This window comes from Microplitis demolitor, chromosome 9, assembly GCF_026212275.2.
Source record: "Microplitis demolitor isolate Queensland-Clemson2020A chromosome 9, iyMicDemo2.1a, whole genome shotgun sequence".
In the NCBI taxonomy this organism is placed as follows: Eukaryota; Metazoa; Arthropoda; class Insecta; order Hymenoptera; family Braconidae; genus Microplitis; species Microplitis demolitor.
Window position 1 is genome coordinate 18,620,631 of NC_068553.1, and position 25,677 is coordinate 18,646,307.

At 29.9% G+C, this 25,677-nt stretch overlaps 2 protein-coding genes across 5 annotated transcripts in view; one reads left to right on the plus strand and one right to left on the minus strand.

The window, feature by feature from the left end:
- LOC103575603 (calcitonin gene-related peptide type 1 receptor) overlaps positions 1–25,677 on the plus strand; it is a 108,134-nt gene that overhangs the window by 20,009 nt on the left and 62,448 nt on the right. For 3 of the 4 annotated variants that reach the window (XM_014443718.2, XM_053742030.1, XM_053742032.1), the window contains one exon: positions 3,324–3,429. In XM_014443718.2, the coding sequence (XP_014299204.1) occupies positions 3,324–3,429 (106 nt within the window). Of the gene's footprint in view, positions 1–2,463; positions 2,521–3,323; positions 3,430–25,677 lie in introns of all 4 variants that reach the window. The other variant, XM_053742031.1, reaches the window with a different exon arrangement.
- Positions 3,514–25,261, minus strand: LOC103570435 (uncharacterized). The gene is made up of 20 exons (XM_014443716.2): positions 24,755–25,261; positions 24,137–24,242; positions 23,704–24,059; positions 22,758–22,803; positions 22,221–22,657; positions 16,798–17,217; positions 16,482–16,713; positions 15,076–15,301; positions 14,743–15,005; positions 12,823–12,860; positions 12,346–12,741; positions 11,630–12,052; positions 11,249–11,480; positions 10,148–10,373; positions 9,789–10,070; positions 7,853–8,342; positions 6,205–6,624; positions 5,903–6,134; positions 5,547–5,772; positions 3,514–4,810 (listed from the first exon to the last, which is right to left on the minus strand). The coding sequence occupies exons 1-20, from the start codon at positions 25,181–25,183 to the stop codon at positions 4,516–4,518; spliced, it is 5,775 nt and encodes a 1,924-aa protein (XP_014299202.2). The 5' UTR covers positions 25,184–25,261; the 3' UTR covers positions 3,514–4,515.

Sequence of the window (25,677 nt, forward strand, 5' to 3'; positions counted from 1 at the left end):
AAAATGGAGTTCGACTGTTTTCTACTCAGAACACTGATAAAAATATATGTATATATATAATATGAATCTGTTTATCGTTGGTCAGTCCATGATATTTTTCAGGGTATTTTGTATTATGTATGCATGTATGTGAAAAAATGAAATAGGTGAGAAGTCAACGATGCTATCCAATAAATCATACATGTCATGTTTCTTTTGACATGGATAACGTGTTATTTGCTACTATACAACTACCTGTCGACCTATACCCACTAGTTATGTGTTTAAACTTGGTGTAATACTTTTTAAATATTTTTTTTAGTTTCTCGCTTAGAAAATTGAAAATTAAAAAAAAAAAGGTTACCTTCATATATATACAAAATTTTCATAATCTTATTTAATATATTTATGAGAAGGGTGCGACAAGTGTTTAAATTTTTTAATAATCGAAAAAAATTTCAGTTCGTAAATTTTCACATTTCATTAAAATGTAATATTGGGTTCAAATTTCTAACATGAAATTTTGTTCTGACGTGTGCTAAAAAAAAAAAAAATTTTTTGCAAGTGTTTGCGAAAATTCGAATTATCAGAAAAATTGAATTATTCAATTGGACACGAAAAATTGGTAAGCTTACATTCTTTGCACACCCCAATTATATATTAAGGGTGACAATTACTTTCCTCAGAAACTTATGTCCTGATATAAATCACAAAGAGCGAAAAAAAATTAAACAGCTATAATTTATTTGAAACATGCGAATTTTAATAGGCAAGACGGGAAATTTTATATTTTTATTTTTTTTTAAAAAAGTCGGAAGATTAATCCAGGCAAAATGTGTTACTGACTCGACATGAATAGTATTACGAAGGTATATATTACCAAAAACAAGTCATAAAGTCTGAGTTAATGTAATTCAAGGGTCGGTATGTTTATTTCATAAATTTTCACGCCAATTTAAACGCGGAGGAAATATATCGCCATTATTTTCATATTTTTACCAACACACCTTATTTTAACGACTATAAGATTCAAAAAATATATTTTTTTGTTTTACCCTTCGCGGGCATTTTTTCCTGATTTACTCTCCCGATCCTCTAGTTTCAGGAAGTATCAAAAAAAATCGAACTAAAAAAATATTATTTACACAAAAATGTATCATTTCTAACCCCGCCTACACATTTAAACCCACGCGTAATTTTCAAACTATCAAACCCATAAAAAAAAATTTTACGAGTTTAATCTCCTGAATTTATTAACGCATTGGACTAATAATCTTCGGATTAAGTAATTACACTGGCAATAAAGTAATTTACGTTTGTTTGTTTTTAAAATTCTTCCTTCACATAAATTTATTTATAATTCCCCTTCTTAGTATGGGTTTGAGTACACAGTTAGCGAAGGTAATAACTAAAATATATGTAATTTCGTTTAAATATTATTATGTGTACTCAATAAGTTATGGGCTAAGCAATTACTTTGAATTTGTAGATATATAAGTTAACTTTTGCTTGTATTATACATTTTCTTGACACTACCGGTCGCCGTATTATATCAGATGAATTATTATTGAAAGTAGAACACATGTGGCACAGTAGCGCAAGTGTTATTAAAATATATATATATAATATATATACGATAAACTAAACAAGTTATGTTTCATTACATATTGTTCGTTAAATTATTAACACTTAATAGACATATATATATATATTTGTTTTATTATACTGAAATTAACTGACGTCTACTAATTTTTGGATTCTTTAAAAAATGTGAAATTATAAAAAAAAAAATATTTTAAAAAATTGCACTTGTAGTTTCTTAAATTTTCTACATGTGCAATTTTTAGTTTTTTTTTTTTATTCAAATTTAATTGTTAAAAAAAAAAACCAAAAATTTTTAATTGTCTGCTAACTTCAAAATCATCTTTTATTTTATAGTGTATTCAAATTTTTTTGTAAAAATTTAATGAAAATCAGAATCACTATAATTTAGTTCAATAAAAAATTGTCAGTAATTTTTAAATTTTTTTTAAGAAAAAATTTAATTAGGAATAGGGGGGGGGGTTATGAAAAAATTCAAAATTTATTTGATGATGGCCGTGCTGCCTTTGATTAAAAAATATGACCCATTTTACCCCAGAGTCTCTGAGACTTTTGCAATATAAAAGCATTATATATGACTTTATGTAGTTATATCTAAAATTTTTTTGCTCTTGACATTCGTCGGATCCTTGGAAAAATAATTCATTATTCATAAAAAATTAATTGTTAAAATAAATCAAATTAAACTTTTAAAGTCAGAGAGTTAATTTTTTATCAATGACTCGTCGAATCGGTTCCGGCTGAATCAATTCATCAAATTAAATTTTATAAATCTTATATATATATATATATTTGTGTACACATTAATTTATTGCACACCTCACGCTTTATAAATTTTTTAAAATTTATTTATTATTTATTATTTATATTTTTTTGTTTCAGCTGTCACAACTATTCTGAATATTTCAATAAATAATAAGCAGTTAAATAAATAATACGGTAATTTTTTATTTCTTTTACTATTATTTACTATAATTAAATATGACATTCGCGCTATTAAAATTTTTTATGAGTAATGAAATTCCTAAAATTAAAGTAACGATAATAAAAATTTTCTAAAATTTATCAAATTTTTTTTCATAATAATTTCCGTTATAAATCTGCGGTCTCCAAAATAAAAAATTTTGATTTATAACTCAATTAAAATTTATAATAAAATTAATCTGATAATAAAAGTCTCATTAGCATAAATTTTTATGTAATTATTCAAATCTATTGAAATTATATTAATCCAACTGTTATATATAAACATATATATATATATATATATATATATATATATATATATATATATATATATATATATATATATATATATAAATTTAGTTGAATGAATAAACTCTCTTGTGGGCGATTACAATGAAAACTTTACGAGATTAAGTAACAACGCAAAATACCTTGCGCAGTTTGATAGCAGTTTATTCAGCGAGTCCTCATATATAACAAATAGCTTCATCACTTATATATATTTACTGTGTGCTCTGTGTAGAATAAGAAAAGTCAATTGAATTTCGCGCTTTCAATTATAATCGCGGCTTACATTACAAAGCCTCCATTAAAAGAATTCTATAAATATCCGGATTTTGACAGCATTAATTATTTTAAGTGCCAACTTTTTTTTATGTTAAAAAGCATAATTGATTTAATTATGAACACTTATAATTTTGTTTTTGAAAAAAGAGTGACAGTGAATAATGATGCTGGCCGTGAAACTGAAAAAAATGTTTTTTTTTTTTTTTAAGATGCCTGTCAATTCGACCACGACCTTTGGTCTTGATGAAGATGAGAGTTTTAGAAGACTTCAAGAATGTTTAAGGATACTTAATACTAACGCAACATCACTTCCGGGTAAGTCCAAAAAAATTTTTCTTTGTCGTTTGAGGATTTATCGTCTGATTGCGAGCTTTCAAAAAAAAAAAATAGATCGAGTAAAAAATAGTTTTCATTTTCATTAAAAAATTTACAGTTTTCCATATTTTTTTTATTTTTGAATTTTTAAAATACGTGGGCAAAATTACCCCCATATTTTTTTTAAGTCAAAGCGAATGAAAAATTTGAAAAAATACAAAATTTCTATTTTTTTTTTTACCAATTTTTTAAATTAAAATTTTGAGTTGCCCATTTTGCCCCTCTCCCTAAAATTTTATATTTAAGAAAAAACTATCAATTGTCGATCCATTTTACGATTTTAATTTAAAAAATTTACTAGGTCCATTTTACCTCGCCCCCGCCCCCTTCCCCTGTTAATTTAAATCGATTACTGTAGAGCAAGTAAGTAAGTAAACAAAAGATTTAATTATTACACTGAATATGCTCATAAACGTGAATTTGAGTAAAACAGATTAAGTTAATTTCCAAATATGTTTATTTCCGGAATCCATTAATTTGTTTCGCGCAACGAAACGCAACGCGATTGGGAATTAATTACTACCAACCTATGGGTTTCAATATACAATATCGCTAATTAGTGTGCGATCTATTATTACTTTGCTGTAATTTACTTTCTGTTTGCTGTATGTGCTTGATTGAATTTTGTGTCCCGGGGCAAAATGGTCGACGGTAAATATAATGAACTATATCGATAAAAAAAAGTTTTATTAATTTAAAAAATTGATACAAGCAAAATTTTAAAAAATTTTATTTTTTTACTGACTAACATTTAATTTAAATTTACTCACTAGAGCACCAATATAAGTTTATTAATTGCGTGCCAAAATTATTAATTCATTATAAATATATAAATATTTTTCATAAAGAGATCGTAAACATTTAATTTCGGTTTTTAAAAAATTTTCTATAACATTCTTATCTACAAATTTTTTGTACGCCATTTTTTGTTTACATCGAGTAGAGTAATCTTCGGTGGTTTACTTCGATATTTTTTTTTGAATCTCAAAAACAGCGAATCAAAAAAAAATTGATTAAATAGAGCGTTTATTTATTTTTTTTTGATTTCGCGACCGGTGTCTTGTTTTGCGATGATTTTCTTGAACAAATTAATCTGTATAGTAACTTTATAAGGTGTTTCGTGATATAAAGCACAACAGCTATACACAATAATATGAATCCATATACATCGATCAAATAATACTGCCACCATGACAGTTTGGTCGCCGGTGATTTGAGAATATTTCCGTGTCTCGCTGTGTATTCGACCCAGAAAATAGCCGTGTCTAGTGCACTCATTGGTCGGTCGAGGAATAATTTTGACAGCCGTTTTATATTATCTCTGAAAAATAAATAATATATATATGAGTTCAATATTTAGACCTAATATATATATATAATTTAAGCAGCCTAAAAAAACATGATACTGTAGTTAGCTGACGTCTAATAATTTTTTGATTTAAAAAAAAAAAAATATTTTGAAAAATTGCACTTATAGTCTTTTTAATTTTCTACATGTGCATTTTTTTAGTTTTTTTTTTTCTTCAAATTTTATTGGTGAAAAACAAATTCAAAAACTTTTATTTGTATGCTAACTTCGGCATCGTCAAAAAAACGCACTATTTTTTTTTTGTTTAGTTTTATATAAAAATTTTTTGGTTTAAGATGTTTTGAAAACCCTCTTGAAAAATTAGGTCGATAAAAAATTGTGATAATTCCAAAATGATTGAAATTTTAATTTTGTTTTCAAAATTTTTCGTAACAATAATTTATGTTTGTAAAATTATGAATGAATTTGAAGCTAGCGGCCGTAATAAGTAGCGGCCAGCAATTTTTTTGCGTGGCCGCTACTTATTACAGCCGCTAGCTTCAGCTTCATAAATCATAACTATGCTGAAAATTTCAAAATTTTGAATATTTCCTAGTGCGGTCTTTAAAAAAAAAATAAAAATCCGAATTTCTATCATTTTAAAAATTTTCAAAATTTGTGAGCTGAAGAATTTTTCCCGCCGATTTTTGGAGAAGGTTCTTAAAACATTTTAAACCGACAAATTTTCGAATAGTATTTTTTTATGAACCTATAAGTCGGATCATTGAGAACAGTAGTAACAGCTTTAGTCAATGACTCAACAGTTATATCTTCATGCTTCAATACAACTGCAATTTTACGTTTTTCATAAACTTGCAAGTTCGTATATTGATCCCCGAAAATCGGCAAACCGACCATAGGAACTCCATAAGCCAGCGATTCCTGCGTTCCCATTAATCCTCCATGAGTTATGAAGGCCTTCGTATTCTTGTGCTCTGTAAATTACATAACCAATATCTGTTTTTTTTCTAATCATCAATTATCAGTGGGTTATTTATAAATTTTTCAAAAATCACACAGATAATATCCACTTGATTGAATTCAAAGCATTATTGTGAAACTCACTTAAAATTGCGACTTGTGGTAACCAAGGCGACGTCATGACGTTTTTAGGTAATCCGGGGGGTAGTAATTTAGGATCTGTTATCTTTAGTAATACTCGGACTGGTGCAATTTTCTTGAACGTTTCGTAGAAAATTTCAAGTGTTGCTGCTGGATATGTTTCTATTCTAACCATTGACCCAAATGTGAAATAAACGCAGCCATCTTTACTTTCATCAAGCCATTTTTTTATTTCCTAAAATAAATTTAAAAAATTATATATATATATTTTTCTCAAAAATTATTTATTTAAATAATTTACTAACGGGAGATAATTCTTGCTGATCATCATGAACATGAAGGCCACCAACTTCAATTATTGCCGGTGGTGTAGGTATTATGTCATAGAGGCTGTGATGTGAATTAAGAAGTACGATTGATACTTCGTCATATAAATCTGTGATGCTCGCGACCTTGCGACCAAAGTACTTTTCAACATAAGTCTTTTGAATTTCCATGTAGTAATTTATTTGGGCAACGATTATTGACGATACTAAGGTATTTTGAAGTCGTTGTAGAAATGTCATACTCTGGTCAAAACTTGAGAACAAACTTGGCGTATATGCTGTGTTGAAGGGTACACCGAATGGTCCGTACAGCCAATCGTGCATTTTTGACACAACCATCGCGACTACTGGAGCTCCAAGATGTTGACCGAATGGAAGATAACAATTCGCGCCAAATAACTAAAAAAATTTGAAATATTCACGGTAAAAATTACAATATATTATGGAAATGGTTCTCATTACTACTGTTTACATTGGTTTCATATCCATATCGGAATAGTTCTTATAAAATTATGGTAATAATTCCTGTAACTATACTATGGTAACAATTATCGTCACATCATGGTAATTATTACCATAATATCGTAGTAATTATGACCATAACCTCATAGTACTTATTTTCATATTATTATGGTAATAGTTACTATAAAACCATGGTAATTATTACAATAATTTTACAGTAATTATTACAATAATTATTATCAATATTATGATAATTATTACCACAATATCAAAGTAAATATTACTATAGAATCATAGTAATTATTGCCATAACATCATAGTAATTATTACAATACCCTTAGTAATTATTACCATATCCTCATAATACTTACTTTCATATTATTATGGTAATAGTTACTATAAAACCATGGTAATAATTACCACAATATACAGTAATTGTTACGATAGAATCACAGTAACTATTACCATAACTTTATAATAATTATTACCATAATCTCATGGTAATTATTACAATAATCTTAGTTATTATTACTAGAACCTCATAGTATTTATTCCCGTATTATTATGGTAATGGTTACTATAAAATAACGGTAATTATTACAATAATTTTACAGTAATTATTACCAGAATATTATGGTAACTATTACCACAATATCATAGTAATTGTTACTATAATATCATAGTAATTATTATCATAATGTGGTAATAATTACCATGCGACACAGTAATTATTACCGTAATTTTAAAAAATTGTTCTGATAGTTAAAAAAAACTTTTCTATAAGTTATGGCCGTATATCCCATAATTCCAAGTAATTATTACCATAACATTATGGGATGACATTTCATAAGCGTACTAGGAACAGTTGCTAAAATTTGTTATCTTTGTTTTACATAAATATCTTTATTAAATTACATTTATCTTATCATAAATCACACTTGAGTATTGAGTAACTCTATTATCGAATTATGAAAAATTTTTTATTAAGTTTAAGTAATTACATACTGACACTGCAAAATTAGCATCATTAAATTTTGAATAAATTAAAAAAAAAATCACATAACCGGTTTCTCTACTAGATGCAATCATAATAATTAGTGATAAAAAAAAATTTCCTTCACTCCCATAAATAATAAACAATAACTGATAATAAAATATTGTTTACCTCGAGTATAATCAAATCGTAGGTACCTTTGGGAGTTTTTAAAAGTTTTTCAAAAACCGGCTGATTTAATAAACCACAAACTTCAATCCCTGTCATATAAGTAAACTGATACATCGAAAATGAATTGAATTGTCTGGTGTCATTGTAAGTCAAGTTATTCGTCGCGATTCGTAACATTCCTTTCAAACTGATGTCCGTGTAATTAGGCACAGGTTTGCTTAGAGGAAAATGACTGACGACGTCAACTTTGTGTCCTTTGGCAGCAAGTCCCTTTAATAATTGTGCCGCGGGAATGAAATGACTTCTACCGGGAAGTGGAAAAATTCCAAGAATTCTTAACGCTTCCGTTGGCTGAGCATAAAACACCATAGCCACTGTCGCGATAAAAATTATTTTTAATGAATACATTCTGACAGTCAACAGTAAATAAATTTTATTTAACCAGCAGATAAACACATGTGACTTTATTTGTCTCACATTAACTGTAATAGTATTTTATTTATTGATGATGATACTTCAGAATTTGTAATACCGATTTACTGCTCGGACAGAGAGCAGTCAAGACTGACGATTACGAAACTAGTATCTTCTCGAGTTATTGCGATCTCGTTTCAACTTTGCAGTGGAAGGGGGGGAAGGTGACTTAATACGTGATGTGATGACTGATGATATGTTATAGCCTTTGACAGGCTAGCGTGTGCATTTTTAGCTATAATGTGTGTAGTAGAGTGTGAGAGTAAAATTGAGTATGACTGTAGATGTGGGAAACGTGACATTGAATTAATGGAGTATGGAATTTCTACTAATGCTGCTGTGTTGTGAATTTTTTAAAGAACGCTGATGTATCGGCGCGTGGTAAGATGATTTAGGGACAGTGATAGATTTTGTATTGTTTTGTAAGAATGTTCGTGAATAAGGTAATATTTGATTTAGTACCGGGAGACATCAGGAATATTGTGCAGAGTTATTCCCAATAGGAGCAAAATTACGGGCTACTGTTCATAGAAACCCATGGACTACATTCTCCCTAATTCTCCCAGGCCACTTGTGGCATCATAAGTCAAAAATAGAATTTTTCCCAGGACTTTTTTGGATTTTTTCTACTAGATGACACTATAACGAACAAAAAACGTTAATATTGTGCTGAGTTATTCCCAACGGGAAAAAATTTAGGGGCCACTCTGCATAGATAGTCATCCTCATTCATCCTCATTTATCTTCATTTATCCTAATATGGGTCTCAAATCAAAAAATAAATTTTTCTCAGGAATTTTTCGGGTTTCTCCTACTAAAAGACACTATAATGAACAAAAAACGTTTATATTGTGCTGAGTTATTCCCAACAGGGAAAAATTTAGGGGCCACTCTGCATAGATAGTCATCCTCATTTTTCTTCATTTATCCTAATATGGGTCTCAAATCAAAAAATAAATTTTTCTCAGGAATTTTTCGGGTTTCTCCTACTAAAAGACACTATAATGAACAAAAAACGTTAATATTGTATGGAGTTATTCCCAACAGGAGCAAAGTTACGGGCTACTATTCATAGAAACCCATGGACTACATCCTTCCTGACTTTCCCAGACCTCTCGCGACATCATAAATCAAAAATAGAATTTTTTCAGGACTTTTTTGGGTTTTTTCTACTAGAGGACACTATAATGAACAAAAAACATTGATATTGTGTAGAGATATTTCTCATAGAATAAAAACTACGGGCGACTTTCCATAAAAATTCATTGACAGAACCATACTCCCCTACATGGCACGTGATCTCACCTCAAGGAAAAATGTTTTTCGAGCTTTTCTGGAGTATTTTTTTCTGCGCGACACTATAAGGACGTTAGCTACTGATTGATAATTTTTTTTTACAATCAATCTTCCGTAGATTTTTTATTCTATTAATTCAGTAATAAAAATAATACAAATTCAATGCTTGTGTAATTTTTTCGGTTGCTTTTTCAAAGTCGGTTTTGAAAATAAATAACGCAGAAAAATGTACAAAATTAAACCAATTAAACTAGCGGCAGTGATAAAAGATACGAGTATTATAAAGTAGACATCAAGTAGAGCGACTTGCCACCATGGCATATCTACGATCGGTGATCTCAAGGCACTGGGACCATTTCTTATTGCATATTCAGTCCAATAAACTGCTGTGTCTATCGCACTCATGGGACGATCCAGAAATCTCGCTGACTCGAACGCGGCAGCTTTTCTGCAATAAAATTTTAAGTTATTTTACTTTCAAATTTTTTTCCGATTATTTGAATCTGAATATTGATAATAAATTACTTGAACTTTGGATTGTTGAGCATTTGATCGAGTGCAAAATAAACAGATTGCTCTGTTAAATTTTTTATATCCAATACCAGAGCCATATTATGTTTCATATAAAATTCCATGTTGGAAAATTGATCTCCGAAAAGAGGAATTCCTATCATTGGAACTCCATAAGTGAGAGCTTCTTGTGATCCCATTAAACCCCCGTGTGTTATAAAGACTCTTGTATTTTTGTGAGCTAGAAAATTAAATTGCCATCATATAGGACAGATCGGGGCATGACGGACCCCCCAAAAAAATTTTGAAAGTTACAAATTTTGATATTTTTCCAATTTTTTTTATATTGAAATTATTTTTAATTAAAAAAGTTTCCGGGCCCGCCCGCATGAAAACACCATATATGATAAATATATATGGAAAAATATATGATCAATATGGGAGCATATAAGTGGTCAAAAACGATATATATTTTCTTATATATAATATACTGTTTTAATATAATTAATTATATACGTAAGCTTATAAGTTAATACATGTATTATATATATTTATAATCATATATGTAAATTTATAAGTTAGCACATATATGTATTACATATATTGATAATTATATATGTAAATTTGTAAGCTAGCACACATATATATTCTGAACACAATGTTTGAATCTTATAACAGAGAGAGAAAGACAGAAAAGAATAGATTTTATTTATTCTTACATATATGTGGAGACTTATATGCTTCTATATATCGAAAAATATATAAAAATTTATAAAGTTGAATACATGGTACATATATCGTGGCCTATAATGATGAATTATATATATATTCTTATTTGTTTCCATATATAAATAACATTTATGTTTGAATATATTGAAATTATAACTTTTCAAATATATGAATAATATATTGAAGTTATACGGAAATATATGAAATCATATAAGAGAAAACATATATAAAAATATAATAAAATCGGCCAAAATCTATATATAGTTCTATATAAGATTTCATGTATCGTCACATATATATTTATATCTGTAACATATATTTTTTAATATATGTTTATCATATATGATATTTTCATCGCGATGTAAAAAAAAATCAATTGTTGATTACCCAAAATAGCAACTTGAGGAATCCAGGATGATATTTTAACATTATTAGGAAGTCCAGGAAGTAGTTTATCTTTGTTGCCTATTTTCATAAGAACTCTCACTGGCGCGAGTTTACTAAACACTGAATAAAAACCGCGGATTGTACTTTCCGGAAAGGTTTCAATATTAACCATCGAACCCAGCGTGAAGTAAACCACCCCCGCAGTACTTTCGTTCATCCATTTTTCAAGCTCCTTAAAATACAAAATATTTATTTCAGTCTATAAACATATCAACTTATATATTTATGTGGATGCCCATGTCATTCTCTTCGAATTCTTAATTCAGCTCACATTCACTCGGTGAATAAATAATAATGAGTTAAAAATAATAAAATTGAAACCTGAGGTAGCGGGACATAATGTTCCCGTACGTGCACTCCGGCGACTTCTATTATACCGGGCGTTAGAGGTCTCACTCCATTTAAACTGTGGAAGGAATTTACGAGTGCCAATGCAACGTTTTTTTCCAGTTCAGCTAGCGGAGGAATATCTGGACTTATGTATTTTCTCATTTGGGAATTTTGCACGTCTTCAGTGTAAGAGTCGAAGCGTAAATTGTTAATGTGGCTCTTGATGGTATTATGGAGACGTTGAATTAAAGTCATGGGATGGGAATATCCGGTGAAAAAAGCTGGAAAGAAGGCTGTATTTTCTGGTTGGCCTAATGCTTTGTCCAGCCATGGCAGATCTATTGTTGAACTCACCATTATAACTGGTGTTTTAAGAGCATGACCCAATCCAATGAAACAGTTTGCGCCAAATGACTGGAAAAATTTTTAATTCATTACTTTAGAATCGCTGATTACTTACTTTACGTCATCATTGAGTAACTTCGACTCATTTGAGAATTTTTTTATTGCTCGGGTTATCAAGAATTTTTATTTGAACCCAAATATGACCGCTCACGTCCGATTTCCTGCTGTGAGATGTTATGGTGAATCTGGGGCTGGTGCTTTAAGAAGCTCTAACCCCGCAATCAAAATTTCCTACTCAAATGTCAAAGCTTCCAAACTTTTCAGTCCGTTCCCTCGGAAAATAATTTAAAAAATAAACTTACTTCCACGATAACAAGATCATATGGCGGATCTTTTGGCGGGTTCTTAATGATCTGTTGTACCTCAGGCAGCCCCAAATATTCGCACAACCCATTGCCATATGAGTCCGCAATAATAGGCAGCGTATCATCGCCCAAGTTGGCAGCAAAGTTAACATTCCATTTATTAACAAGACTTTCTACGACGCCCTCTAAGTTAACTACCACTCTGTAATTTTCCGGGGGATTCTTCAGAGGGTAGACTGTCATCACATCAATCTGGTGGCCTTTTCTCGCCAATCCTTTGGCGATGGCATCAAACATCATGTGATGGCTTCGCGATTGGAAGGGAAATATTCCCAATATTCTGTACGACTTCGTTGGAATTATTATAAATATTAATAAATAAATATATATCACTATTAATTTCATTTTTCATCAAATATATCAAACACTTTTTGTTGAATATTTATTAATTTGCTAAATATTAATACTTTTCACTCTGATCCGAATGTTAATTCTCAAAGATGATTTTGCAACTGAGGATAAAAATATAAGAATATATATTTATATTTATTTGATTTGATAACTTATCATCATTAAAAGATAAAATATTATTGAGCTCACCACGAAAGCTAAACAATAACTAAAATAGAATACGTGGGTTGTTACACAAGCGCGGAGTGAAACTTGCAATAAAATCTGCTATGCGGTTGCAGCGTAGTTTTTATTATGACGTTTTTTCAACGGTTTATTGTATGATTAAATTTAATGAAGACTTTATTCATTTATTAATCTCTTGTTTTTTTTTTTTTTTATAATTAAAGGTCACTTCTTGATATTCAAATTTAGCTCGATGATTGATGATAAAAAAATGACTGATAATTAATCATGTCATTAACAAAATTTTTTCATGACAATGCTGTTTATTGTTTTTATTAAACGGCTTTGTTTCAAGTAGCAATTGAAGGAGCTTGCGTAACAGTTAATGAATAGCGCGGTTTGAATTGAAATATTTATAAATGTCACGGCGATGGACGAATCATCGTCACAATGATGTTTTGATGAGTTGCATTTGATGGAAGATTTTTATTTGATGATTTTAAATTATAAGGCGATTTATTCATTAATTTTCGCTCGTGATATTTTATTTTTTAGTGGGAAAATAGACTGAAGAAAAATATTTTTCTTTAATAATTGCAGATAATTTTTTGAGGACCAGAAAGATTTTTTTTTGTCCCGAGACACCCGCATGAAAATATATATGGTAAACATATATTAAAAAATATATGTTACAGATATAAATATATATGTGACGATACATGAAATTTTATATAGAACTGTATATAGATTTCGGCCGATTTTATTATATTTTTATATATGTTTTCTCTTATATGATTTCATATATTTCTGTATAACTTCAATATATTATTCATATATTTGAAAAGTTATAATTTCAATATATTCAAACATAAATGTTATTTATATATGGAAACAAATAAGAATACATATATAAGTCATCATTATATGCCACGATATATGTACCATGTATTCAACTTTATAAATTTTTATATATTTTTCGATATATAGAAGCATATAAGTCTCCCCATATATGTAAGAATAAATAAAATCTATTCTTTTCTGTCTTTCTCTCTCTGTTATAAGATTCAAACATTGTGTTCAGAATATATATGTGTGCTAGCTTACAAATTTACATATATAATTATCAATATATGTAATACATATATGTGCTAACTTATAAATTTACATATATGATTATAAATATATATAATACATGTATTAACTTATAAGCTTACGTATATAATTAATTATATTAAAACAGTATATTATATATAAGAAAATATATATCGTTTTTGGCCACTTATATGCTCCCATATTGATCATATATTTTTCCATATATATTTATCATATATGATATTTTCATGCGGGCAATTTTCGGTCTCAATTTATTATGCGAAAAATTTTCTTATGCCGAGTAAAAATTTTTGGCGTCAAAAAAATTTTTTTTCTGTTTAATTGTCATGAGAAAAAAAAATAATTGTGTAAATTAAAATAGCGGGAATTATTTGAAGTCGGAAAAATTTATAATTGCAAAATACAATTTTTGTTTTTTATTATTAATTAAAATTTAATGGAAATTAAAATTATAAATTATAATTTATTACAAGTGAATATTTAATTTATTATCTAATACTTGACAGAAATAAAAATTTAGATCGCGAAATCGATAAATTAATTTTTTGTAAATACATTTTTTTTTATTCTGAAAATTTAAATAATTTTTTTTAAAAATCTAAAACTTGAATTATTAAATTTTCCTATTTTTTTTTTTTTTTTTTTTTTTTTTTTTATTCTATTAAAAAATTTCTAAGGCATTAATAAATTAATTATTTTTTTTACTGCGCGCAACAGTAGTAGAGGGGAAAATAAAATTCGAAATAAATTTAATAATTGCAATAGCAGCGTACGCAAGTATGATGGCAGTGATTATAAGTACGGCATAAACATCAACAAGAGCAACTTGCCACCAATACAAGTCGAGCGCCGACGATCTCAGAGCTTTATTCCCATGCTTGATTACGTACTCAATCCAATAGCAAGCCGTGTCCAGGGGAGTCATTGGTCGATCTAGAAATTCATCTGAAATCTTCTTCACCGTTTCCCTAAACAATTTTTTTTTCTTTTAATAATGACAATTACATTGAAAAATAATAATTATTAATTTATACTGACCTGTAGAGAGGATTATGCAAAATCTCATGCAACGCCGCGTCCAATTTGTCTTCAGTCATGTCCGCGTAATCTAGACGGATCGCGATTTTTTTGCTCACATAGAGATCGACGTTTATAAACTGATCGGCAAAAAGTGGCATGCCAATCATCGGTACTGCGCTGTAAATTGCTTCTTGAGTGCCCATAAGTCCGCCATGAGTGATAAATGCGCGAATATTTTTGTGCTCTGGAAATTTTTAAAAATAAAATTTACTTGAATATTTTTATTTTTATGAACTTTCAGATGTATTTGAATACTTTTAGTTCAAATGGATTGGAAAGTATGGATGGCTTGAGATGTAAGTGATCTGCATAGCAGATGGGCATCTGTGTCAACAAGTTGTCTATACCGACCCTACAAGAGTATTGACGTATCATGAATTTTAAACTTGAAATTTTTTTTTTTAATAAAAATTTATACAAGCGGTCAATTTCATATTCATTTTTACTAATTGATTTCCATGTACACGGTGATAAAAATTTTATTATCGCGAATTAATTTATTAAGAGTAAACTATGGATTGTCACGAACGCGCGCGGGCGGATCATCGTTAACGAAATCTATCAGTTGTGTCAATTCGCCAGTTCCTGTATTCGTTTGAAAACAATAAATATAAAAATCCACGAGAGATAACGGCTAAAAGGTGGCAAGTAAAATAAAAAAAAATATTTAATCGTTTTATTGACAAAATTTATTTCTATTGTTACTAAAATTTTTTAAATCGGTACATGCGTCAGCGATATGTAAACAATTTTTTAACGTCAGAAATTTTTTAAAATTCGAATACAAATGTTGAGTTTTATTTTAATTTTTAGTTTATTTATTTTCGCGTACGCGGCGATTTAAATTTGACTCGCGAATTAATTTATCAATTATTTGTTGCTGCTGTCGATATTATTAAGGAGGATTTATTTGCCCGATAACATTAGCGACAAATATTGTTTATAACTCGGGAATTGTCATTGACGGGCAGCAGAACAGCTGATAGTCCAGCAAAGTGGCCAAGACCCATCACTCGATAACGCGCGCGCGAATCAAAGCATCTAAACACAACAATAACAATATTGTCGTTTAAATATTTTTAAATACCGCGGATTCAATACTCGGGTAATAAAATATTTATATTTATTTACAAAACAAAACGTTTATTTATAAAATAATAATAATAACAATAATAAACCAGCCGACGATATTTAATAATAAATGACATCGGCTGTTATGATAAAGCGGAATTATAAAATTAAGTCCGTAGAGTTTTACTTTAAATCATGATTCGTGTTATATATGTATTGATATCATCATATATATTTATGGCTGTCAAACAGACTTACTGATTGACAAAACTGGCATAAATAAAAGCACTTACTTAATACTTTCAATTGCGGCATCCATGTAAATGTCCGTATATTTTTCGGCAAACCCGGTGGTAGTTTTTCCGGATGCGGCGCTTTCATGAAAACTCTTATCGGCGATATTTTTCCGAGGGATTTGTACAAAATATCGAGCACTGGTTTTGGAAAGGATTCTATCTGCATCATTGAGCCAAATGTAAAGTAAATAAAACCGTCTTTACTTTCATTTAGCCATTTCAAATGATCCTATTTTCAATAAAAAAAAAAAAGACATTATATTATAGTGTAGCTTTTTTAGTCTTGAAAGTGGATAAATTATGTATGACCTACAGCTGGGATGTCTGGATCATCGTCTTGTATATGAAGCCCACCAACTTCAACGAGTGCTGGCGTAGTTGGTCTTGGACCATTTATCGCCAAATGTGAGTTGGTTAAAATAAGTGCTAAATCGTGTTCCAGTTCCCGAACCCCTGGTGCATCTGCTCCAAAGTATTTTTTTATCATGTCATTTTGCGGCGATGTGTAGTAGTTGAAGTACATTTTGTAGTAATAAGTATGGACGACGTTGTATAGACGTTGCCAGAAGTTCATTTTCTCCATATACTCGAGAAGATTATTCGGCACAAAAGCAAGATTTGGGGGATTCGCTATCATGTCATTACTCCATGGATATAAAGCCGATGAACTTAATCCGACGACCGGGACTTTCAGATGATATCCGAAGGCCATGAAGCAATGGGCAGCAAAAATCTGTTAAAATAAATTATTTCATCAATTAACTTCTTTGTATTTCATCATAAAAGGAAAAAAACATATCATTTTTCAAAGATCGATAGTAAAAATATATGAGCTGTCATTGAAAACAAAAAATATGTTCTTGTAAAACTCACTTCGGTGACAACAAGGTCGTAAGGCGGATTATTGGGAGGATTTTTTATCAAATTTTGTATTGATAAATTTTCAAAACCTTTTTCACAAAACAAATTACCGGCCATTGTCGCCAGAAAATGTACTATATTACTCTTTTTGACATTCTCGAGAAACTCATGGGTCATATTGTTGACCAACTTGGGCATCGCCGCGGGAATTTCGATGTCAGTGTAATTAGGAAATGGTTTTTTCTGAGGAAACGTACTGATGACGTCAACTTGGTGACCACGTCGCGCTAGGCCTTTCATTATTTGTTCGAACATCACCATGTGACTTTTTCCGTTCAGTGGAAATATTCCCAAAATTCGGGATCCCTGACATTTTTTTGTGTTTAGTGTTATTAAAAAAGTAAACAGAATTATTATTGACAATTTTAAGTCTTTCATTGTTGCTTAGATTTTATTATTTTTGTTTAAATTTAGAAATTATAGAGATCTGTCATCACTACCACTGTCATAACTTGAATGAGTATCAATTTTTTATTGTATGAAATAATACGAGGAGCTATTATGTGAAGTTTTTATTACGCGACACGTAACGTAACATTAAGTATTATAAAAGGCGATTAAATTTATGGAATTGGTTATTAAAATTTTTATATAGTCATTTCTGGTGTAATTTCATTCCTTTGCGGGAAAGAATACTTGGTAGCAGCTACCGATTAATTTCCGGTTGCCGCTACCAATTATTTCAGTAATTAATACAAAAATAATTGGTAGCTATCGAAAAATATTCAGTAGCCGCTACGGGAATAGTTGATAATCAATGCCAAAAAAAAATTAGTAGCAGCTACCGATTATTAGGGTAGCTGCTACCAAATTGATCGGTAGCTGCTACTGAAAATTAATTAGTAGCTGCTATGGAAATAGTTGATAGTCAATATCGAAAAAATTAGTAGCAGCTACTGATTATTAGGGTAGCTGCTACCAAATTGATCGGTAGCTGCTACTGAAAACTAATTAGTAGCTGCTATGGAAATAGTTGATAGTCAATATCGAAAAAATTAGTAGCAGCTACTGATTATTAGGGTAGCTGCTACCAAATTGATCGGTAGCTGCTACTGAAAACTAATTAGTAGCTGCTATGGAAATAGTTGATAGTCAATATCGAAAAAATTAGTAGCAGCTACTGATTATTAGGGTAGCTGCTACCAAATTGATCGGTAGCTGCTACTGAAAACTAATTAGTAGCTGCTATGGAAATAGTTGATAGTCAATATCGAAAAAATTAGTAGCAGCTACTGATTATTAAGGTAGCTGCTACCAAATTGATCGGTAGCTGCTACTGAAAAATAATTGGTAGCTGCTACAGAAATAGTCGATAATCAATACTGAAAGAATTGGTAGCAGCTAGCGATTATTAAAGTAGTTGCTACCAAATTTATCAGTAGCTGCTACTGAAAAATAATTGGTAGCTGCTACAGAAATAGTCGATAATCAATATTGAAAGAATTGGTAGCAGCTAGCGATTATTAAAGTAGTTGCTACCAAATTTATCAGTAGCTGCTACTGAAAAATAATCAGTAGCTGCTACAGGAATAGTCGAAATTTACTCAATTTTTTTTATTCTATTAACTTTTATTTACCTCAGTAACGACAAGATCATACGGTGGGTCATTAGGCGGATTATTAATTAAATTTTGTATAACCGGGCTTTCCAGACCCTTCTCACAAAGTACATTACCCAGATAATGAGCGTAAAAATAAACCTGATCAATTATTTCAAAATTAGTTTTAAAAAAATCAAATGTCATGTTATTTACTAATTTCGGTAACGCAGAGGGTATCGTTAAGTCTGTGTAATTAGCCAAAGGTTTTTTTTTGTGGAAATGTACTAACGACGTCCATTCTATGACCATGCCGAGCTAATCCTTTAGACATTGATTCATGAAACATCATATGACTTCTGGTATTCATTGGGAATATTCCCAAAATTCTATATTCTAGACATTGGTTTGCATTTATTATTATTAAAATTGTCGACACAATTATTGCTAATGATGCTAATTTTGAATTCTTCATTATTATTTTATGTAATTCAGTAATACGATCTTGCAGTACTTATCACCATCGAAATACTGAAGTGAATATGAAATATTCTACGCCTTTACTTAACAGTAATTTCATAAACTGTTGTATGAATAATTTTATTTATGTAAATATTTTATGAAGATTTAAGTTGACAATTGATAATAACTGAGCATCATCAATATAATCAGTGACTGATAGTTAATTACTGAAATCGCGCATTTATTATTTAAATTATTATGTCAAGTTAAATTAACTATTGCTTATTACACAATAGGACACTAAGTAGAAAATCAGGAGTTAATTTTCAATGCGAATTCATTCCGTCACTCGCAATTCTGGAGTTTGAATGAATACACCAATGAAATTATTTTTTTGTCAGCTCAGCAGATCAATAAAATGAAAATTTTCCTCCAAACTACGTAAAGTTATAAAACTGTCAAAAATATTGTCCCGATGACAAGCATTATCCTATTTATTTAAAAAGTTTCTGATGCAACTGTAAAAAAAGACGAATAAAAAAAATTCAACCTGAAAAAATAAAAAAATTTTTTTTCGGCCGAAAAGTGGCTGAAAAGGTCTAAAAAATGTTCCTAGACCGAAAACTAGCCAGACTGAAATTTTTCCAATACTCTGGAAAAAATAATCAGTAGCAGCTACCTATAGGCAATCGGTAGCTACTACCAATTATTTTTCGGTGGCTGCTACTGATTATTTCGGTACCAGTTATTTAATTTTCGGTAGCAGCTACTAATTATTTCAGTAACTAGTACCAAAACAATCGGTAGCGGCTACTGAAAAATAATCAGTAGCGGCTACTGCAAAATAATCGGTAGCGGCTACTGATTATTTTTTTCAGTGTAATTAGGTTTGATAATAGACTGACTCAACATTTTTGACAAATATCAGCCAATTTTCGACCTTTTTATAAAAAACAAAGAAATTTTCGGCTAATTTCCACCTTTCCAATAGAAATTTTGTAACCTCGTCGTAATTTTGCCTAAATTTAGATCTCTTTGACCAAAATTCAGTGATTTCGATAAAATTTATCTTTTTTGGAGAAATATTTTCACCCCTATGTGTTCATTAACCGGATTCGTCAAAATCAAAAACTTACCTCAGTCATGACAAGATCATACGGCGGATCATTAGGCGGATTATCAATTAATTTCTGTATAAGCGGACTTCCTAATAACTTCTCACAAAGTCCATTACCCACAATGTGAGCAAAAAAATGAACCTGATCACCACTCGCAAGGTTAGCTTTGTAATAATCATACGTCACATTATTAACGTATTCTGGTAACACAGTTGGTATCACTATGTCTGTGTAATTGCCACAAGGTTTTTTCTGAGGAAACGTACTGAAGACATCAACTCTATGCCCTCGTAACGCTAATCCTCTGGCCGCTTGCTCAAGGAACACCATATGACTTTTGACATTCATCGGAAATAATCCCAAAATTCTATACCCCAGACATTGTTCCGTATTTATTACGATCAAAAAACTCAATATGAATATTATTAATTTTTCAAAACGTCCCATTTTTTATTATTATTTTTGAGTATTCGGCTTTACTTCAACAATAGAACGTTTATTTTCCAAGTGACCGTCGGTGTCGCGTAATTTGAAAAAATATAAAACATTATGATGATAATTTGATAAATTTTTGAACATGTTCTGAATATTCGTTTAAATTTGAATATTTTTTAATAATTACGCATTTTACGATAAACGATAACTGACCTTCCACTATCGATAGTCAATCTTGTATTACTACAATATGTATATATATTATTTGAATCCCGATAAGGTAGAAAATTTGAAAAACAAATTTATTTTCAATGCTAATATAAATATTTTGAATATATATATATATATATATATATATATATATATATATATATATATATATATATATATATATATATATATATATATATATATATATATATATATATATATATATATATATATATATATATAATGATTGTACTAAAAAAACTTACCTCGACCATTACAAGATCATAAGGTGGATTTTTGGGCGGATTATAAATGATATTTTGTATATTTGAGTTCTCAAATCCTTTTTCGCAAATCAAATTTCCCGCGTTTTCAGAAATGAAGTACACAAAATTATTATCATCCATCTCTTGCTTAACGTATTCATGGGTCAAATTATTTATGAATTGCTGCAACGCAGCCGGTATCGGCAGATCGGTATAATTAGCATGAGGTTTTTTTTGAGGAAACGTACTGATGACGTCAACTTGATGACCGTGTCGCGCTAATTCCTTGGATACTTGTTCGAAAAATATCATATGGCTTCGAACATTCAGAGGAAATATTCCCAAAATTCTATACCCCAGACACTGTTCCGTATTTATTACGATCAAAAAACTGAATACGAATATTATTAATTTTTCAAAATGTCCCATTTTTTATTATTATTTTTTAGTATTCGGCTTTACTTCAACAATAGAACGTTTATTTTCCAAGTGACCGTCGGTGTCGCGTAATTTGAAAAAATATAAAACATTATGATGATAATTTGATAAATTTTTGAACATGTTCTGAATATTCGTTTAAATTTGAATATTTTTTAATAATTATGCATTTTACGATAAACGATAACTGACCTCCCACTATCGATAGTCAATCGCGTATTACTACAATATGTGTATATATTATTTGAATACCGATAAGATAAAAAATTTGAATAACAAATTTATTTTCAATGCTGATCTAAATATTTTGAATATATATATATAATGATTGTACTAAAAAAAACTTACCTCGACCATTACAAGATCATAAGGCGGATTTTTGGGCGGATTATTAATGATATTTTGTATATTTGAGTTCTCAAATCCTTTTTCGCAAATCAAATTTCCCGCGTTTTCAGAAACGAAGTGCAGAATATTATTATCCTCCATCTCTTGCTTAACGAATTCATGGGTCAAATTATTTACGAATTGCTGCAACGCAGCCGGTATCGGCAGATCGGTATAATTAGCATGAGGTTTTTTTTGAGGAAACGTACTGATGACGTCAACTTGATGACCGCGTCGCGCTAATCCCTTGGATACTTGTTCGTGAAACATCATATGGCTTCGAGCATTCAGAGGAAAAATTCCCAAAATTCTGTACCCCAGACACTGTTCGAAATTTGTTGTTATCAAAATACTCAACGCGACTATTAGTAATAACTTTAAACCTTTCATTCTTATAACTTTTAGTAAATTATTATATATGTATATAAATGACTAAAATGACCTCGATCTAAAAGTCATTCACTGCCACTGTCACTCGGATGACGACTAATTTTATACTTTTCGCTAATAATGGTGTAAGTGGAGAAACTACTGCATGATACAGCTGGAGATAAGTGATATGCAATAATATTATCAGCAGAACTAACGACTTATCGAGATTAAATTTATTATTTGATCTCAAATTTCCCAGTCATGTCATAGATTATCTAGAATTAATTTTTTACGACAGGGTATTATTTTAAAATTTTAAATTCTGAGAATGACGTCTGAAAGTGGTACGAAAAATAATAATTAGTAGCGGCCGCTGATTATTTTTTAATAGCCGCTACCGAAAAATAATCGGTAGCTGATAAAAAAAACAGTAATTGATAGCTGCAAACAAAATAATTGGTAGCTGCCACCGAAAAGTAATCGATCGCTGCTAAAAATTAAGAATTAGTAGCTGCTACTAAAATATAATCGGCAACTGCTACAAAAAACAGTACTTGGTAGCTGCAAAAAAATAATTGGTAGCTGCCACTGAAAAATAATCGGTAGCTGCTACTGATTATTTTTTAATAGCTACTACTGAAAAATAATCGACAGCTGATTGAAAAACAGTAATTGATAGCTGCCACCGAAAATTAATCGGTAGCTGCTATAAATCAAGAATTGGTAGCTGCTACTACAATATAATCGGTAGCTGCTACAAAAAACAGTAATTGGTAGCTGCAAAAAAATAATTGGTAGCTGCTACTACAATATAATCGGTAGCTGCTACAAAAAACAGTAATTGGTAGCTGCAAAAAAATAATTAGTAGCTACAAAAAAAACAGTAATTCGTAGCTGCTACAAATCAAGAATTGGTAGCTGCTACTAAAATATTTATGAAGCTGCTTCCGATTATTTTTTTTCATGAAGAATTCGATAGTAATAAATTCAAAAACGAGTGTACTGTCTCACCTACTTATAGATGAGCTCCAAAACTTGAAAAAATTCATTTATATTTTCCATGAGAACTTACCTCAGTAATCACGAGATCATAAGACGGATTATTAGGCGGACTATTAATCAAATTAAGTACTTCCTCATTCTGAAAACCTTTTTCGCAAATTACATTCCCAGTATTTTCAGCAATGAAATGAACAATATTATTGTCTTCGAAAGCGACTTTTACAAAATCATAAGTCAAATTATTGACAAGTTTCGGCAACGCAGCCGGTATCGTTATGTCAGTATAATTAGGATAATTATTTTTTTTATCAAATGTACTGACAACATCAACTTTATGACCGCGACGCGCTAGTCCCTTCATTACTCCTTCGAAAAACACCATATGACTTTTACTGTTAAGGGGGAAAATTCCCAAAATACGATATCCTTGACACAATTTCAGATTAACCATCAAAACAACCGACACAATCACGCACAGCTTGAAATTGTACATTGCGCTTTACCCCTTATCTCATTTATTTCTTTTATTAAAGTGATAACATTGATCTTCAAGTTATCCACTGTCACGGTCTCAGAACTTGAATGAACGTTGACTTTAGCATTTTTTTCCTCGGTAATTATGAATATAAAGAAATTATAGTATGATGTCCTAACATATTATTTTACATATAACGTGATATTATCAACGACAATATTAATGACGTATGACATTTACAAACGAAAAAAATATATATGTGGACAAATTGCATATATGTCCCATATATGTCTCATAAATGCAATTTGCCCAAATATATATTTTTTTTATATGGGATATCACATTTATCATCAAAACACTATTTTCCAGTCATACTAAAACAATATAATCTATTTCATATTTTTTAAAATTTCATACCGCGAAAATAAATTTGAATTTTTTTCCAAATAAAATTTTGAAAATAAAAAATCACTGCAGTATTATTCAAATATAAATTCTTCTGCATCATTATCATTTATCGTGACGTTCGCTAGCGTATCTATAAATAGCAATTTAATTGCTGTATATTATCTCGAGATCCGTTTAATGATTAAACCTTTTTTTACTCTGATAAATTTCCAAAAAAAACAAATGAAGTAAAACTCACCTCTGTGATAACGAGATCATATGGTGGATTTTTGGGCGGGTTTTTTATAATTTTCAGTACATTTGAACTTTCTAACCCTTTTTCGCAAACGACATTGCCCATATGTGTGGACATAAAATGTACGATGTTACTCTTTTTGACTTCTTGCAGAAAATCATGGGTCATATTGTTAACAAACTTAGGCAACGCTGCCGGAATTTCGATGTCGGTGTAATTAGGATATGGTTTTTTCTGAGGGAATATGCTGATAACATCGACTTGATGGCCACGTCGCGCTAATCCCTTGGATACTTGTTCGTGAAACACCATGTGGCTTTTAGCATTCAGCGGAAATATTCCCAAAATTCTGTACCCCAGACATAGTTCCGTATTCAATATTATTTCAAAAATACTCAACACAATTACTGTTGATAATTTTAGATACTTCATTGTAAGAGGAATCAAATTACAAAAACACAGTATTAAGTATGAACTTTTTTACTAAGACATTGATCTGAACCTCGACTGTCACTGTCACTGCTGCACTCGGATGTAGATGAAAATTTAAAAACGTTTATCTGACGATAACATGGGGAACTAATAATTGGCACAATTGCATAAAACGTGATGTATGACGTAACGTAATCTACAATGACTACTATGATTACATTCGTCACGATAAACGAAACCGAATACATATCTATATAAATCTATCTATATATTTGTCTGCACTTATGCTAAAGTTGTGTGTTAAATAGACAAATATGTACTTAAGACAATGATTTGATGAAAATAAAAAATTTTTATTAAGTTATCAATAATACGCACTTTTTTAAATGACAATCACTAATAAGATAAATTACTGGATTTATCACTTAGATTTTATTTTTTTAATTGTTATCTTGAACTTTTTCATACAATGTAATTATTTAATGATGTGTGTA